Genomic DNA, 15,878 nt, shown 5'->3' on the forward strand with positions numbered 1-15,878 from the left:
GACGCCGTTTCAAATATATTGTTTGAATTTTCTATCAAACATCACTATGACACTCTCTATCAATCTGTAACTATCCAAAACAATACATTTTCTATTGAATATTTTATCATTTTTACTTCAATTGTCCTTGTATCTATTTTTTAGTTATTAATCTCAGAACAGACGATCACATATTACAATATTCAGCAAAAATGTCTTTTACACCAAAGAGAAAATATATGTATATACTGCTTTAACAGTTTAGTAAATATCTTTTACCGTATTCACGGAGGAAAAATGAAAATTTATTTTCGTTACATAATCTAAAGAGTAACGTGATAGACTAGTATGATTCAAATGGCCAAAAATGGGGAAAAAAGGTAACTTTTTGGTGACGATATTTTAAGCTATTTTGAAAGAAGATAAATTTTTGTGGGATTAAACGCAATTCGAATGTAAGAGGAAAAAATGTACGGGAAACGTTTTCTGAAACATCAAATGTCATTTATGTGAGTGCCGGGCAGCGGTACATGACAGTTCGTGTGAAAGATCGAAACCATTAAAAACACTTTCACATGAACTTATTTTTCGTTGAGACTCCTACATATGGGGGCTCGTCCGGGATGGGGGGTTACAGCGGCAGAGGACCGGCCAGTCACGATGAACAACAATGCCACGCGAAGGACGGTGGAGCGGGCAACAATGAGGCGTTGAGAGAGAACACCGTTTCAGAAAGAGAGAGGGGAGTACACTCGCGAAAGAGAGCGCACTGCTGTTGAGACGCAAAACCCGAGAGAGAAAGAGAGAGGGGAGTACACTCGCGAAAGAGGGCGCGGCGCGCATTGTTGTTGAGACGCGAAACCCGAGAAAACGGACATTCGAGGGCGAATGAATATCAATTCAGGATAGCCGAGTGTAGTATCCGCGCCTCCCATACCCAACAATAAGGAGTCAAATAAGAACACGAAACGTAGGGTACGGGATTGGTCTTGTAGGTAAAGCGGTCGACTGTGGATCCGAGGATCGTGGCTTCGAATCCCCGTGCCTTATTTTTCGTTTAGACTCCTACATATGGGGGCTCGTCCGGGATGGGGGGTTACAGCGGCAGAGGACCGGCCAGTGACGATGAGTGACGATGAACAACAATGCCACGCGAAGGACGGTGGAGCGGGCAACAATGAGGCGTCGAGAGAGAAAGAGAGAGGGGAGTACACTCGCGAAAGAGGGCGCGGCGCGCATTGTTGTTGAGACGCGAAACCCGAGAAAACGGACATTCGAGGGCGAATGAATATCAATTCAGGATAGCCGAGTGTAGTATCCGCGCCTCCCATACCCAACAATAAGGAGTCAAATAAAAACACGAAACGTAGGGTACGGGATTGGTCTTGTAGGTAAAGCGGTCGACTGTGGATCCGAGGATCGTGGCTTCGAATCCCCGTGCCTTATTTTTCGGTTAGACTCCTACATATCTGATGGTGTTGACAACTGATATAATTAAGTATCAGTTAATGTAATTTTAATTTAATTAACTGATACTTAACTATATCAGTTACTAATTATAGCACGTTATTTCAAAAGGATCAACCTCCAAAACATCCTCTTACATCCTCTTCATTCATCAACAAACAAGCCACATATCTAATGGTGTTGATAACTGATATAATTAAGTATAAGTTAATTTGTAAATTTAATTTTAATTTAATTAACTGATAAACATCCTTTTACATTTATTTATCAACAAACAAGTCACATGTCTGATCATGTTGACAACTGATATAATTAAGTACCAGTTAATTTGTAAATTCAATTTTAATTAAATTACCTAATAAACATCCTCTTACATTAATTCATTAAGAAACAAGCCACATACCTGATGGTGTTGCTGTTGTTGTTGCTGCAGATAGAGCGTGTGTTGCTGCATGAATGACTGCAGTTGTGTGGGGCTGAGTATGTGTTGCTGGAGCAGCTGTTGCATCTGATGGATGCCGCTCGCCGGGCTGAGCATCATCTGCGAGGGATTCTGAGAGGGTGGTGCCCCTGGCGGCCCTCCAGGAGGAGGACCCTGCGAAGGATTCGGCGGCGAACCCCTCTGAGGGGCCTGTGGGCTCTGATGGGGACTCGGTTGGGGACCAGGCGCCCCCGAACTGGGCTGTTGCGATTGCTGCGTGATGATAGGCTGCTTTTGCTGGGTCATGGGTGCTGTTGTCACTGCGTGCCCAGCGGGACTGAGCTTCCCATTGCTCTGGTACTCGATCGTGAGGTCTTGCTGCTGCTGCTGTTGCTGCTGCTGCTGCTGCTGTTGTTGCTGTTGGTCCACGGCACCGCCTCCGATCTCGTTGTTCCTGGAGTTCTCGCGGCTACGGACCGACAGCCGATCCCGTTCCCGATTCTCGCGCTCCCTCGAAGAAGGAACACTGTCGCGTGGTTGCTGTTGCTGCTGCTTCAGGGCTGCAAACAGCGAAGTAGCCTGCAATAGGAAAATGGAGATCGAGAGCTCGATCAAAGTCGGTTGCGAGCTGCCTTGCGTTTGTATCGCTAAGGGGACAGGGTTGGGGGTGTTCTTGCTTACAGGTGGCGAATAACTATTCCTTCGAAGGGGTTGGTATAGCGGATAGTCTAGAGGCTTATATCAGCCTGCTACGAATTGTGAATTATGTTTAATAAAAAACTGTAGAAATATTTTGATAACTTAATTTGAATAGCTGAACTCTGTTTTTAATTTGGATAGCTGAATTATATTTAATAAAAACTACAGGCATATTTTTACATGCCAATTTGAATAGCTGAATAGCTTTTTCCCTTTATTATATTATAAACTGTTTTTCCTAATTTGGATTTCGTCATCCATCCGCTAAAGTCAGAGTGATTTAAAGTTTATGCTGATGAAGTAACGCGCACAATTGCCCCATACACTAAAACTCGATTAACCCCAACAATGATCATGGTCACTGGTCGTTAAATACACATCCAATATAGAATTTAGCAACAAAAGTTTTATAGTAATAATTTACGGTGTACGATTAGTAATCATTCATTAAAAGTAGTACGTGTCCACATATGAGCGAGGGTGTATATTCCAAAGTTCTGTAATGCCACATTCGAATAAATCCAAATTCTACGATATGATACACGGGCGAAGCAGCAACTGGGTATGCTAGTAGCACAAAAGAACTATGCACAAACATTTGCAAACGGACATTTAACCGGTCGCGACAGGTTCAGTGTTAATCCTTTGTGATCCAATGTAGAGCGAGGTTAAAGAAAACAGTTGGGTTGTCCGAAAAGTTCGTGCTTATTTTTAAGAAAAATTCAAAGGCATATTTGAATTTTAATGTATATTTATTGAATTATATATGTACCATTTTGTTCCACAACTTTCCCACCTTTTAAGGAATGTATACATGTTATTTGTTTTCAGCCATTCCGACGTATTCAGACCTGTGCCGGCTACTAAAAATCGGCATGGACTTTCCAGACAGCCCAATAATATCAAAATTTCGAAACAATTCGAAGACACATTTCATTCGATACAATAAAACGCCACGAAATCTATCAGTCTCGGAAAGCCGGTTTCGATAGTTGGGGAAAGTTCTTTCATCCGCAGGATCTCGAAGCGAGCGGAAGAACGGGTTTATCCCGTTCCGCCTTTGCGCTCCGCAATCTACTTGATGATAGAACTTAATAAAACAAATCCCGCTGCGTAAACAACGAAGGAAGAGACTCGGAAGTCGACGTCATTCAGACAACAGCGAGTTTTCCTCCGTCGTCGAAGTAACCGTGGCTCAGCCAGCCAAACGACGGGGAATCTCGCGTTGTCTCGGGCTCGAATACCATTAGATAAGATCAATATTGCTCAAAATACGCTGGAAGTTTAACGCGCGCACATTACACGGCATTTATATCATGAATATTCCGCCCGAGGCTTCTTCTTCCCTCTTTTCCATCTCTCGGCGCTGCTTCTTCCCTTGCACCGTCGCCTTGGCGTCTCGCATCTCGCACCCCTTGTTATCTCGCGTTTTGACTTTATACAAGCGGCCCCGGTGTCGCCAAAACAGAAACTCCTTTATCTCTCGCTAAGTGGAGGACTTTTAGTTTGAATCGATTTCACCCGCAACCCTTTCGACAATTTTTCTAACAAGCCTAATTCTCTCGGGGCGCTCTTGCTTAATTTTACGAAAGTTCAGTTTAACCTCTCTATCTCACGGAAGTTTAGATGGGACTAGATTGTCATTCACGAATTCTATAAAAAATGACCAAAGAAATGAACAAAGATTTTAAATCTTCATTTTAGAACCAATGTTTTTGTTTAAAAAAATAATATTGTGATCGTGGAACTAGATTGTCGTTCCTCGTGGCGATCATGATTTACACCATTTTCGTAACGAATGTTTTCCTCGTTCCGTTTAGCATCAAGATGACAAGTTGACAAGAGAATGCACACACTAGACATGTTTATTGTTTGTACACTGCTAGACAAAATTGATGCTAGACAAAAAAAAATGTTGATCTCCTGATTCGAAAACTAGAGATTTCGGCCTACAAAATGGCATTTCCAAATATTTTTTATGACCATTCTTCGCGGAGGTATAGTCACTTGAATATGACCAAAATTTTCGAAAAATTTTTGTGATCCCTCAATTTTGTCCAGCAGTGTAGAAACTCCGTTCGAAAATAAGAAATGAATTATTATTACGAGGATAACAATCTGATTTGGTCAAATCACCGAAGTAGAATAAGACATATTTTGGAAAGAAGAGAAATATTCTTTACCCAAAATTTTGATGTAATTAAGAATTCTTCCCATTTCGATTCCTAGAGTTGAATATTTGTCTCTTACGCATGCCACCCCCGCAAGAAAATATTAATTCTCCTCTCAAATGTAAAATAGCCTTCGAAATTAATTACTGATATTTCTCGCCATTAACAAATTGCAACCAGGTCCGTGACTGGACATTTGCGTGCTCTACACCCACCCGCTTCGCGCCAGACATACGCACACGACTCTTTCGCATTGTCATCGGGAACAAGCTTTGATCTAACATTTTTTTAAAAAGAATCGAATCAGATGAAACCGTTTTGCAATGGTTGATCGCGACGTCGCCCGTGAATATAATAACTAAAAAGAAGAGAGGACAGCCTCGACGTAGATAAATTTAAAACACGTTCCTTCCTCGGCTCCAGTCCTCGCAATTGTTCCTCCCGAGCGTGAAAACCGCGTGTCTATCTGCGAATGCGGGGACTGCGAGTCTTATGCTAATCTTATTTGTGTACGATTACGTATGTTTATAACATGCAAAGAAAGTGCCCCCGAGGCGGGCGTTATCGGTGTTTAGTCAGGAGCGTGGCGTTTCGTCTCCGAAGTTCGAAGCGAAAGGAAAAACGTCTCCGTGGAAAAACAGACGAAACCGTTGTGTTTTCAGAGCTCGCCAAGTCACCAGATATATATGAAAAAGTACAGGGTTCGATTTAGACCACGCGTTTTCCCTGTTTCCGGACAAAATGGCGGATCCTTGGAAACTAGAGAGATTAAAAGATACACAATCTCTAATCAGGTGGACTGTCGTTGGTTGTTCATAAGCATCCATGATCGTTGAAAATTTGTGGATATTTGTTATTACTAGACTGCGGATTTGTACGCGTTTATGAGAAATTTGAATGTCCAAGAAACTACAAAATGCAAACAATATGCAAGAATATAAAAATGATTGAAAGTAAAGATCATGTTATAATATTTGCAAAAGAAAATAAATTCCTATTTAGATTTAACTTTTGTAGACACGTTCGCGCAGATTTTATTTTGTATAAAGATCCGCAGTCTAGTTATTACAAATACTGGAATCCTAAAGCCCCTCCGAAAAGTCCTTTATTTTGAGTTTAGGAGTAGTCCTTTTCTTGAACCAGATGTGATGATTTTTTTGCAGACAAGGTACTCGAGATAAACTTTTAAAATTTAGTGTGTATATTTACACGTGAATATATAGAAGGTTCTCTAAAATTTTCAATGATCCTGCACAATTTATTTAAAAGCTACGTGAAATATTCTATTATCATAACTTTGAAAATTGTACCATTTTTTAAATATATGTCAAAGATCCTAATCAACAAAGAATCTATTTTTCAACCCAGAGAAAAGAGTACACCCTTACAGGCTTCCGGAATAAATTTCTACGAGGCGTTTTCGTTCATCTATTATTCGGGTAAACGACCTTCGATCGCGAGACGCGGAATCTTCAAAAGATTTTTGAAGATTCATCGCGCGTCCCGGTTCGTTTCGTCGGAATTGTCACCGCGGAAACATCGTTTCGAAACGAGCATTCTAAACAGCTACGACAACAGTCGCCTATCGTTTCGTGGAATCGAAAACGGGTCTCGGGCGATTCACAAACAAGCAGGAGAGATCCGCGGCCGACGTTTCTGCAAACACGATTGTTCGAGCCCACCAGGCACACACCGGGTGTAAATCAACGTCCAAACTTGCCAAAGTGAAACTTTCGCGAGAGCAGATAATGTTTTATTTTAATTCGGTAGTTAGAATTCATTGCAATTACTCAAAGAAATTTTGCGAATGTTCGCGTTCGCACTTATGCAAAAGAACGTACTTGTTTTGTTTCTTTTTAATTATTTACAACTAAGCTACAATGTCTAGATATCGTTTAAGAAACATTAAACAGAATACTTTTAATGAAAATTTTATGATATCAATTACAAAATTGTCGAAATTGGTTGCCTCCCTGTCGTATGCATAGCTGTAACGATACGCGTAGTGTTTCTGATCATTGTCTCATTCTTCTTAAGCCCATTGCTTGGAGCGCAACGCATGGGATGTTTGTTTCTTTTCAATTATTTAACCATGTTCCAGGACCGTTCTGAAACTTTTACATGTGTCAGCTAAATAACCTATCATCATTCCTGATTTTTTTGGCAGGTGTCACTCATAGGGTTGTTTGCAATTACCACCAGCAAAAAATAAATTATTTTATACTCTTAACAATTAAAGAAATATCCTGATAAAAATATATGAGATGCAGTTTATACGTAGGAATATTTTCGTTTTTGCAGAGTTTAAATATCTGAAATAGTAACCGAGAAAAAAAATATAAAGTTAAGGATGTTTCATATTGCTCTTAAATGGAGGGGTAACGGTCTGAAACTTTGTGAGATGATGTTTTAGGTCAAAAGCATTGCATACGACACATAATAGCAATGAAAATTGCGGGTCGATTGCCTATCCTTATCCTGCTAGACCCTTTGTCTAACAGTGAATGGGTTAAACTAGAGTTATAAATTGTCGAATATAGAGGCAGAGAATTCATTTCTACACCTATCTATACTAATACTATAAAATTATACAGGTAATCTCAGGATGCACTGAGCTACACTACCGCCGAATAACATAGGCAACGTTTCATTTCGATAAAAATACGTTTTCGATTAAAAATCTCAAAATCAACCTCTATTGTAATATTTTACATACTGCAAAGACCTGTCTTCCACCATTCAGCGGATGTTAAAATACAAGATTCCCCCCCTCACCGATTTCAATAGTTTCGTTCGCCAGGGTTTTCCAGGGCAGACGACCACCGAATTTAAAAAGAAGCTCCCGCGGGATGCCTTGCGCCTTGGAAAAGTACAATAAGAAACGTCACCCGCGACCCGGCGACAGGAACCATTTACTCAACGAAATTAATGGAAAGCAACGATCGGAGGTTTTAATCCACTTTAGCCAGACGCACCAGCGCAGGTTAGATCGCGATCCTTTAATTCGCTAATTAATACCGGACTCCGTCTCTCTCCTTCTCTCCTGGGCCGCGTGTCTCGTTTCTTCCGTGCTAACGAAGAAACGAAGAATCTTGAACGTCCAAAGCCGCCGTGTCGGCCGAAAGGGGTGGAAAAATCGCGAAGCGTCGAGAGCGGTTCAGTTCCCGGACGTTTCCAGGGGCGGGAAGGGGAGAGAGGGTAACCGACGATGAAGCTCGACGTGTGTACACGACCGCGGCCAAAGGAAAAAAATATAAGGGTACGGAAGAATGAAAGTATAAGAGCCGACGTTGAAGGGCCATCGACTACAGATAAGAGGGACTCCTAAGACTCTTTTAAGAAAAGGTTAAATAAAGGTCGGGGAGCCGCGCTTGTTGTTGGCTGTTCAGATTCCTTCGACCCCTTTCGACCTCCCCCTCCGCTTCGCGTAACGCCACTTATTTGAATCCCGAAGGCTCCTTCGGGATCGGAGGAAGGGGGCCACCGTCTCTGCGTCGTGGTCGTCGTCGCAGGGCCTTCATATCTTTTATATATTAGAATTTTCACCAAACCCACCGCCACCCCCGCGATGCTACCTCTATACCTATCTCGTTCTGTTTACTGTTTGGATTTATTCCAGGACCCCTGACCCCCGCCCTGTCTCTCAACAAACCATCGCCTCCTCGACCCCCGAAACTACTGTATATGAGCTCCTCTCCGAGGTTTTCGTCTTTATACTTTCCGTCTCCCTGGGTCTTCCCTCTTCGGCATCTCGCTTCGTCTTCCGCTTCGTCTTCCGCTTCGTCGGACATTACGCGGACTGATGAAGCGACTTCAATGTTCGGATCGTGAGTCATTGGGAGCGGAGTCTTATTGGACCATGTTGATAAATTTTTCAGTGATTCAAATTTAACCCTTTGGAGTCGAGAAGTGATCCTTAGTCACCACTAGGTTTTGTTGATTTATTTGGAACTCGAAGTGTCGATAAAATGATTGTCGTTGAGGCGAAGGTGGCTTGATTTTCAAATCTCAAATTAAGGATCTCGTTTTCGAGGTTAATCTAAGCTTAGTATTCGTGAGTAACAATAGAATGCTAAAAAAAGGATCTCGAGTTGCTGATAGATACCAGAAAACAAAGCCTCGAGAGCAAAGGGTTAATATTTTAGCGATTTTACATGTTGTTAACCCTTTCAGACGTGGCGCTCATTAAGGACACGACATTGAATTATCGACAACTATCGTTTAGGGTAAATGTCCTTATTTATGCAAGAAAGGTCAGTTTTCGAGGAAGACTATACTATTAGGATTTTTTTTGCTTTTTCCATATTAGTTTTAGTCTAAGTTGACCGTAAAAATTGAATTGCATTAATACGAGAAAAATGTAATTCAGGTCTAAAGGGTTAATATTAGCGGTTTCCCTTTATTTTGCCTTCGTCAGATTCGATTAGGCTAAGTGTTGCATTTTCAATATTGAAATTGTCGTTGGCATTAGCCTTCTGTCAATACATGTTCTCCGTACACGTCATAAAATTTTCTTCCTGACTTAAACACCGTTCATTGCACAAATCGATTAACTTCATAAAACAAAAACTTGAGGAATGCAACGAAATAGTGTACATTGTTCTTTTAAATTCCTTTTATAACATAAATTCAAATAAACATTGAGAAAAAGTAAAGAAATGCGACGAAGTGTACATTGTTTCTTAAAGTTCCTTTTATAATGTAAATTCGAATAAATATTGAGAAAAAGTAAAGAAATGAGATGGAATAATGTACACTGTTTCTTCAAATTCCTTTTATAATATAACTTCAAATAAATACTGAAGAAAGTTCTTTTCTTTTCTGGAAAGTTAATATAAATATGAAAAGTTACGACTATACCAAGTGCTTTGACACTTAAATTTAACATTTATCAAAGAGTGGAGTTAATCGATTTGTGTGGAATGAACGGCTCAATTATATTGCAAATGTTGTTTTTGTAACTTTGATGGATGTAACGCGAAAAACAATTCTAAAATAAACTTCCTAGGTAATTCCTCGAAACTCCATCAACCCTTCGACTAATCATGGGAGATTTCATTGAAGAACACCTGCAGAGCCACGGTTTAGGCCCTGTAGATTGTTTAAACAGGTCCCGTTATTTACTCTAATAGCCTCCATAGCTAATCAAGCGATCCGTGGCACCATTGATGGCACATAAACGCTAATTTCCTCAACGACAAGAGCGGTCCAGGGAAAGTGACGTTCCGCGTTCGGGATACCGGTGAATTCGATTGGCAAGGGGTGGAGTGGAGAGATAGTTCACCCGAAATCGATGGTATATCGTTAAATTTTAAACTCGTTACGTACGCGGTGTCTCGAATGTTTATTTAGCGACGTTTTATACACGCCACGATGCAACGGAGCCTCGACACGTTACCGCGGACACTTGGGACGAGCGACCGAACAGGATAAAAAAAAAAGAGAGAGAGGAGAGAGAAAAAAATTCCCCACGAGGGAAAAATTCGGTGATTTGCTCACTGTCGATCCGTTTATTCCACAAATCCGAATCGAATTTACCTTCTAGCTTTTTCCTCGCATTCCATATTGAACGTCCCTTTCGTATCTGTTAGTCGTGATATTTTCATTGCCTCGAAACGCCATGCACCGGAAATATTCTATTATGCTTGTATTGGTTAAAATTCCCGCACGGAATCCTCTCTGTGTGTCTGACAGCGCGCAGGGGGGGGAGGGTTCGATGTTACGATTGATTTTTAGCATTGTAATTCAACAGGCGCCTCGAAACGCTGCCGAATTCCTCGCCTACATTTCCCGGTTCATTCTTCTAGGATAGACTTTAAATATCGAATAGAGAGATGCACAAGTATAAAAGGAAAGCTAAACTACTCGAAGAATCACTGAGGATTAATTATTTCGTTAAATTTTGGTGAACAAGAAATTATTTTAGTTACTTTTTTTTTCTTTGGTTTCTTTTTCTTTCTCTTGAGTATACGAAAGAGAACTAATGATAACTTGTAAATTATTAAGTACTCTCAAGCATCGAAGGAAAGCTGAACTACTCGAAGAATCACTGAAGAATGATTATTTCCTTCCATTTTGGTGAATAAGAAATTATTTTATGGTTAACCTAGTTACTTTCTTTCTTCTTTGATCTCTTGAGTGTACGAAAGATAACTAATAAAAATGATAAATTATTAGGTATTCTCAAGCAGCAAGTGTTATCTGAAGCTACTCTTCGTGGGAGAAAAATAATTTCATACAAACTAATATGAATGAAAGAGCACGGAAGTCTATACATATGATAAAAAATAAAATAAAAATCATCAGTTCATTTTCAAGAAGTAAATTGTTAAGAAGTAAATATTTTTAATTTATACAGCATGGAGCTCAAATATTTTCCCAGGCGTATCGGACCCCTAAAAATCATCAGTTACAAATGTAATTAATATACACAGGTGATTAATATATCTTCCAATAAATTCCTCGACTTACAATTAGTAAAAGAAAGTCGAACCAAAATTGTCACCAGGTTCTGTTTCTACTTCGCACTTCCAAGCATCCACCGGAAGTTCATCGTCCAAACGGTAAGCATAGTAACATCGGCTCACTGGTGTCGCAGGACGAAAACGAAGCGTCGCGGAGGTTACAAAACAAGGGTTCCGGTAACGTGTCCCCCCGTCGCGACTCGTTTCGTATTCACGTCGAGGGCCAATCAGAGTCGCGTCTCTTCGCGCCCGCCTCCTGTTGACGTTTGTCATAATATTTTAATATTAAATCGCGTTACGGGCAGCCATGCGTTCGCATAATCAGACGTTGCTCCCTGGTCGACGTTCATACACGCGGCTCTGTAAGTCTCAGCGGCGAGGACAGACGCGCGAACACGGTTGGAAAAGAGACGACGGGGGTTGGCGAAAGTGCGACGGGAAAGAGAGAGCGAAAGGACGCGAGAAGGAGGCACTCGTCACCCCTCGTCGTTTCCACGTGAAATGTGGAATACAAATTACTCCGAAAAGTCCCCTTTTCCGGTCCCCGTTTTGTGCCACTCGTCGACACGCGGTCGCTATGAATACGGGAATAATTCGGAATTAGGGAAACTACGAGTCTCTTTGGACGCTGATGAGCCGGCTGGAAGACGCCTCGAGGTCGAATTCTTCGTCCACTATCGACGATTGTCGGCGGGTCGTTAGCGACGTTCGAAAGTTCAGACACGTCTGAAAATTTCGAGGGGGTCAGACGAAGACGCCCGGGAAGGCTAACCCCTAAGACGGAGCGACGATTTAAATATATGTTCAACAAACTATTAAATTATATTATTATTAAATAGCATTCAACAATTTAAAAGATCTGCTTCATTAATTATTAATGAATCAGATATCAATGTATATTATTCTTAGTGTCTTATATTGGGTGTTCGAAAAATCGAACACAACTGTCTTTACGTTGGCAAAAAATGTTATAAAATGATTTGAAATTATTTTCTTGATTAGTATTTAAGATTTCGTCGATAAATGTTGGAAATGTATATGGCCAATGCGCTCTCTTGCGGTAAAGACACACAGTCTGTTGATAAAGTTCCCGCTATGTATACGCACATATTGCACGTGTAATGAAAATAGACTTAGTAATAAAATATATATCGAAAATAAATGTGTTGTTAAGTGTAACAATCGGTACCAGTACCAGTAATTAATCTTAGACCGTATCAGTTAGACTGCGTAGTAATTAAAACCTTCAATAAAATTTTGCTTCAGCATTTACCCCTTATAAAATTCCCCCCACCCCGCCAAAAATGCGCAAAGATCCATAATCCAGTAACGACCGAGAAATAAAGGACAGTGCATAGGAAGATTCCAATCGCATTTCCAAAAGTACAAATTCCCCCTAGCCACTCTAATACCGAAAATTCGGATGATCCCGCGAGAATAAAAGAGAGCGAAATTTTGGGGAGGCCAACGGACCATAAATGAACGTACCAGCGACTTGACGTCGCGCTCGAAAAGGATCCTGCAATATTGAGAGGAATTAACGATTCCGTGAACGTCTGCACAGCGGACGAATCGCTTCGGCTAGGAAGAGGACCGCGGAAAAGAGAAAAAGGGAGACAGGAGGGTGGGCGGGGGACGGAGTAGGGGTCAGTTAGGTTTCCTGGGACGACTAGTCCAGCTGGATATTTGGAAAATGGCTAGAACCAAGCGGACGGAAATGTCTCTGGTCTCCCATCGTTAACGGGGCTGTGTACATTATAGATGGTCCCGTGATTGGTTCGTCAGCCTCTCAAAAACTCAAACTCCCCGTCGTCGACGTTCCTTCTCTCTTCGCTCGGCGTTGTCACCCGCTCGCGTTCGTTTCGCAGGTTCATTTCGAGCTGGTCGGGACCTGTCTCCTCTCCGACCACCTTTCACCGAGGACTCTCTCTCTCTCTCCCTCTCTGCACCGATTGACAATGTACAGAGGCAACCTTTCATGGGTATCAATTAGCAGCGGGTCCTCGTTCATCGATGCCCGCACGATCTCAGCTTCCGTTCGGCGTCGTTTTGAATCCCCGACGCGTCGATCGGGCTGATCTCGTGTAAAGACTCTTGGACCAATGGGTGAATTTTTCGTCTCGTCGACGGATACCGTCCGTTTCCTCGATAATTTCAAATAGCCTTCGACAGCTGGAGTATCCTCGTCCTGTGCTCGCTGTTGTTTGCAGAAGAAACAGCGGGAGCTGTTTCTCCTTTCCGCGGGACTTGTAACTCTATGATCGAAACTGTAATTCACCTGGGAAGTTACTTCGACTGTTATGTCTGCGCGGCGACGGGGAACGGTGCGTTTTTAAGCGAGATAACGTCAAACATAGGAGCATGGAGCGAACAGGGTCCTGTTTCGCATCATTTGGTGAAATTAAATAAATAAATTTGTTTCGCAGGATGGCAAAAGTACACATTCAAAATTAAGGCTCTTGGAATATCATTGATTAAATAAATTACTAATAGCAAATTTACACAGATACTAAAAAATTCTACATCAATTTTAATAAAATTCATCATTAACCTCTTGAAGGACCAATTATTTGATTAGAAAACAACAAAAATTCAAGTTAATCTTCAATTCCAAATAATTCTTCATGCCTTCAATCACTATTTCCACCCAATAACGTACAATCAGTTCCACAAATATTCATATCCTCTGTCAATTAAACAAAATTTAAATAAAATAATAAGTTTGATGTTTCCAAATAAATTTTTCATTATAAAAATATACTACGTGTCCATTTCTTTGAAAACATCAAACCCCTCATTTAATTTTGACGAATTCTAGTAACAGACACATACGGTACGAATACTTCCGAGACTAACTCCATAAAAAAAACTCAGAAACAAAACGTAAACACGTACCAGCATCCTTCGAAAGGTTACCAAATTTTCCCGACTAGGTCTCAGCTTCTAATCGACTCGAGTAGGTAATACTCGTCGACTTAACCAGCTACACGCACCGTCACCGAATTCGATAGCGTGCAGGGCGCTACCCGAGCGACACCAGAGCATCGCGTGTGCATAAAGGCGATCCCAGCGGTCGGAAACCGCGGTCGCGGCTCGCGAAAGAATGAACGCACGGGAAACGGTGCCCGAAGGGAGGAAACAAAGATCGCCGTGGCATTTATGCAAGGTAAACGTTGTCGGAAGCATAGCCCTCTCCCCCGTAGGTATCCGCTCTGCTGTCTGTATGTACAAGAATTAACGCATAGAGGTGGGAGTGTCGCAGCTGGGTTGGCGAGATACAGAAGGTCGGTGGGTGTCCAGAGAGCCCGAGCGTTTCGTAGGAAAGGGCGCCGGGAGAAAGGGGACCGAAGAAGAGGGACGGAAAATTTCGGGGGGGGGGGGGGAAGAGGATCGACGGAGGGTGAGAACGAGGAACGGATAACAGAGGAACCAGGAATAGAGGGTGCATCGAGGAGAGTAATTTTGGCATTCTGCGGGTTTGCTTACATCCACCGGTTCAGCGATTTTCAGTGTGTGCACCGAACGTGCCGTCTCTCCCATCGCGATACAGGGAGTGTCAAGATTTTTCTTATATTGAAGGGTGGAGGGAGAGAAGGGTGTGGAGAAGAGGTTCGTTGAGAGAAGTAATTTTTACTGGTTTAGTTAAATAATCGTGGTATATTATTGTGATGTTGAAATTGACCCTAGATTTTTCTTCCTTCGGGACGTATCTTCGTTATTTGGTCGAAGGGTGGAAGGAGGGAAGGGTGTGGAGAAGAGGTTCGTTGGGAGAATTAATTTTTAAGGGTTTAGTTAGATAATCGTGGTGTATCATTGTAATGTTGAATTTAACCCTTTGCCCTACGATAAAATTCCTTGTGCACTTTAGTACGACGTGTCTGATTCGTGGTTTTCATGTTCTACTTAAATTCTGTACCACGAGTCTCACATGTTGTAGACCGAAGGGTTAATTATTGTGTGGTTTAATAGATGGCAAGGGCAATGAGAAAGTTCTTCTTCTATTTGGACCAATTTAAACTGATAATGGGTTAAAGGGTGTGAGGATCGCAAAATAAAGTATACTTTAGGAATTCTTTCAAAGTCTATAAAATAAATAACAATTCTAATATTTTTTCTACGAATGATATTATTCAGAGAGAGTATAAAAATATTTTTGTATTGGATCATTCTTTATTTTATAGACCTCGAGAAAAATTCCCAAAGTATGTTTACTTTTTCGGTCGTCAAATCAGGAAGACCCTTAAATACGCTATGAATACACAAATGTGATTTCATGACATCACACGTATGGAATGATCGATTATTCATTTTGCATTTCATACTGCAAGATGCCATAAGACTTATAAGATAATAGTGTCTATTTCTAAGATTGATATCTGTCTTTCCGCGCATCTTGGTGACTGAACAATCTATCCAAAAAGATTTTAATTTCCTACCGGCTGGGAATAGTCACCGTATTTTTAGAAGTCGATTTACGATCACTAGTAGTTTTAAGACTCTCGGTTAAACCACGGTAAAATGTAGTTCACATCCATCCGATAATTTCAATTTATTACCATCGTTCAGGTGAACAATCCGTCTGCCCCAGGCTACGTTACATTTATAGTAATTTTATTTAATTTACTTTTTTATCAAATGAATATTCTGAATAATCCAGCTGAGAAGTGTGCGGCACCT

At 41.3% G+C, this 15,878-nt stretch overlaps 1 protein-coding gene across 10 annotated transcripts in view; it reads right to left on the reverse strand.

Moving 5' to 3' along the window:
* The window catches only part of LOC128877864 (forkhead box protein P1), a 392,211-nt gene that overhangs the window by 31,288 nt on the left and 345,045 nt on the right, over positions 1–15,878 (reverse strand). For all 10 annotated transcript variants that reach the window (XM_054125470.1, XM_054125469.1, XM_054125467.1 and 7 more), the window contains one exon: positions 1,850–2,446. In XM_054125470.1, the coding sequence (XP_053981445.1) occupies positions 1,850–2,446 (597 nt within the window). The remainder of the gene's footprint in view (positions 1–1,849; positions 2,447–15,878) is intronic.

This window comes from Hylaeus volcanicus, chromosome 6, assembly GCF_026283585.1.
Source record: "Hylaeus volcanicus isolate JK05 chromosome 6, UHH_iyHylVolc1.0_haploid, whole genome shotgun sequence".
NCBI classification, from domain to species: Eukaryota; Metazoa; Arthropoda; class Insecta; order Hymenoptera; family Colletidae; genus Hylaeus; species Hylaeus volcanicus.